Genomic DNA, 2931 nt, shown 5'->3' on the forward strand with positions numbered 1-2931 from the left:
CCCTGTGAGACTCTGTAGAACCCTGCAGGACTATGCAGGACTCTGTAGAACCCTGCAGGACTATGCAGGACTCTGTAGAACCCTGCAGGACTATGCAGGACTCTGTAGAACCCTGCAGGACTCTGTAGGACTCTGTAGAACCCTGCAGGACTCTGTAGAACCCTGCAGGACTCAGTAGGACTCTGCAGGACTCTGTAGGACTCTGCAGGACTCTGTGGGACTTGTAGATCTGCTGACATCTCACCGTTCTGTCCCCTGGAGTCTGAGACCTGATCTGGACTCATCACTCTGAAGGTCACTGATCCTCAGGTTCAGCTTTAGGCTCCACCCTCTGACCCTGCTGAGGCCCCGCCCCCTCACCTGCAGCAGGTGAACTCACCGGCATGTGGAGTCTGAGGGGCCTCCTCTTCCTCCTCCTGCTGTTCCTCTCCTCCTCATCCTCAGTGCTCCCCATCAGGTCAGTTGGTTCTGACCCAGTTGGTTCTGACCCAGTTGGTTCTGCTGTGAATGAACAGTGTTTCAGCGCTGGTTTATGTGCTGACGTCATTTCCGGTTCTAGGCTCACCTGCAGGATGTGATCCGCTGCAGTCCAGCCAGACTCCCGCGGCAGAACCTCTGATGTGGATCGGAACTGTTCGCTGCGACCGAGGCCGGACCGAACCAGATGGGTCCGGGTCTCAGAGGGTCCAGATCCTCCAGAACCGCCGGGCGCTGGGCCGCTCCATGACGACGCGGCGGGCACCAAGCTGCCTTCTCTGACCTGATGTTTGGGCTTTTAGGTTTCATGTGGACCACTTCCTTTTGTCTTATTTTGAAAGCGCGAAGCTCAGTCACGTGTTTCCTGTGCGTGTGAGCGCCGCACCGCAGCGGCTCCGTTCAGAAGTCCGCTGGAAAAACCTGCTGATTTTAGCTGTTCTGGCTAACAGTTCGCTGTCCGCCGACGTCCTGCCGGAGTGCCGCAGAGCAAAGAGCCGGTAGGAGTCTGTGAGTCCGACATCTGAACCAACATCAGAACTTTGTGTTTACATGAAACAGACTGTTGATCCGTGTTCCTGAGGCTAGCTCGAGCTAAAGCTAAAGAGTTCCATTATCGGACATGAAACCCGTTAGTTTCCTTTCTGGAACCAAGTTCAAACTACTTTAGTTAAAGATGCCTCAGATTTACTGTTGAACCTGCTTAATCCGGTTGACTGTGTTTCTAATCTGAGTTTCAGTTTGGTTAATCCCCGTTTTCTCCTTGTTTTACTGCAGAAACCGCAGATGAGTTTAGCGCAGATTAAATCAGAAAGCTTCATGCTGGTCAGCGTTTAAAGCAGGAACATTACAGATTAATGAGCCGAATCTCAGAGGTAATCCTCAGATTAGCAAAAGGCCAAGTGTTTTTAAAATCACTGTAACACTGGGTTTAGTTTGTAGCTGCTGATTGTCTGCAGGTGTGCACAGGTCAGGTGGCTGCACACACAAACAGGTTGGTCTTATCAAAGCCGAACTGAAGACGAGTTCCTCCAAAATCTCACAATAACTTGTTTTTAATAACTTCAGTTCTGTAGTTTATTAAATCTAAATGAAACCTTAAAACCAACAAAAAGTTAATGGAGTTTTGAATGAGGGCACGCTGACCCGTGGCAGTTCAGGTAGTTGAATTTTAATCCGCTCACATGACCCTGCTCCTCTTCCTCCACCTGAGTGTTAATGATCAGCAGAGGTTTGTCCTGTGACTCTGAGCTCAGGTGTGTTGGGCAGACAGGTGAGTCTCTCTCTCTCTGCAGTGTAATGTGAGGCGATGCTCTCTCGGCCACCATGCCCAGTGTCACGCTGCGGTACTTCTGTTATGGTTGCCTTGTCACCTCAGCAACCTGGTCCGTCCTCCTCTTCCTCTACTTCTCCCTGGGGGCGGAGCCTAACAGGACCCCCATTCAGCACCGCAGCCAGCCAATCAGCAGAAGCTTATCTGACCACAGGGCGGGGCGTCGGCCTCCTGCAGCCAGTAGGGGGGCGGAGCTATCGTCAGAGATGGGTGAGTGTTGGTGGTGTGGGTTAACATGTCCAGAACCTGGGTTTCAGTCCAAAACGACCGGGTTTCAGGTTCTGTCTGTCTGCAGGGATGATCTTTAATGAAGCGGATCAGGAGRTTCGGGACACCGGATACCATCGCCACGCCTTCAATGTCCTGATCTCCAACAGACTGGGGTACCACCGAGACCTGCCAGACACCAGAGACCCACAGTAAGACCGGCTGCAGAGCAGAACCTGTGGGTTCTGATCCGACTCGTTTGATCTTTCATCAACTCAGAATCAAATCTTTACCTGAATCTGTGCTTTTAGTTCATTAATGTCCTGTCCTGGTCCTGGTCCTGGTCCTGGTCCTGGAGGACCATTATCACCTCCTCAGGTTCTGCAGCAGTCCTGATAACCATTCATTTTAATCAGGTGTTGGAGCAGAGAGACCTGCAGGATGGTGGTCCTCCAGGACCAGGATGGTGGTCCTCCAGGACCAGGACCAGGACCAGGACCAGACAGCACCTGATCAGTGGTTGTAGATGTTTACCTGCAGAACGATGCTAACCTACTGAGTCTCTGTCCTAACTCAGGTGTCAGAAGAGGTCCTACCCTCAGGCTCTACCTTCTGCCAGCGTAGTGATCTGTTTCTTCAACGAGGCGTTCTCCGCCCTGCTCAGGACCATCCACAGTGTTCTGGACAGAACCCCGACCTACCTGCTGCACGAGATCATCCTGGTGGACGACCACAGCGAGCTGGGTAACAAACACCACCTGCGGGGGGGATTGGTTACACACCTGCAGCTGTGATTGGTTACACACCTGCAGCTGTGATGTGATTGGTTACACACCTGCAGCTGTGATGTGATTGGTTACACACCTGCAGCTGTGATGTGATTGGTTACACACCTGCAGCTGTGATGTGATTGGTTA

The 2931-nt window shown here is 52.1% G+C and overlaps 2 protein-coding genes across 5 annotated transcripts in view; one reads left to right on the forward strand and one right to left on the reverse strand.

Moving 5' to 3' along the window:
* Nucleotides 1–741, reverse strand: part of LOC106536386 (5'-AMP-activated protein kinase subunit gamma-2) — a 13279-nt gene extending 12538 nt beyond the window's left edge. The window contains exons 1-2 of one of the 3 annotated variants that reach the window (XM_014033653.1): nt 566–741; nt 380–486 (exon numbers count right to left, since the gene is read on the reverse strand). In XM_014033653.1, coding sequence (XP_013889107.1) covers nt 380–454 — 75 coding nt within the window. In that variant the 5' untranslated portion in view covers nt 455–486; nt 566–741. Of the gene's footprint in view, nt 1–379; nt 502–565 lie in introns of all 3 variants that reach the window. The other 2 variants (XM_014033652.1, XM_014033651.1) reach the window with 2 other exon arrangements.
* Nucleotides 742–880: 139 nt separating this feature from the next.
* Nucleotides 881–2931, forward strand: part of galnt11 (UDP-N-acetyl-alpha-D-galactosamine:polypeptide N-acetylgalactosaminyltransferase 11 (GalNAc-T11)) — a gene marked incomplete at its 3' end in the record, with an annotated part of 4122 nt that continues 2071 nt past the window's right edge. The window contains 4 exon segments of one of the 2 annotated variants that reach the window (XM_014033646.1): nt 881–974; nt 1770–2017; nt 2103–2226; nt 2592–2758. In XM_014033646.1, the coding sequence (XP_013889100.1) occupies nt 1801–2017; nt 2103–2226; nt 2592–2758 (508 nt within the window). 2 annotated transcript variants of the gene reach the window in all.

Source organism: Austrofundulus limnaeus, unplaced genomic scaffold, assembly GCF_001266775.1.
Source record: "Austrofundulus limnaeus strain Quisiro unplaced genomic scaffold, Austrofundulus_limnaeus-1.0 Scaffold1797, whole genome shotgun sequence".
In the NCBI taxonomy this organism is placed as follows: Eukaryota; Metazoa; Chordata; class Actinopteri; order Cyprinodontiformes; family Rivulidae; genus Austrofundulus; species Austrofundulus limnaeus.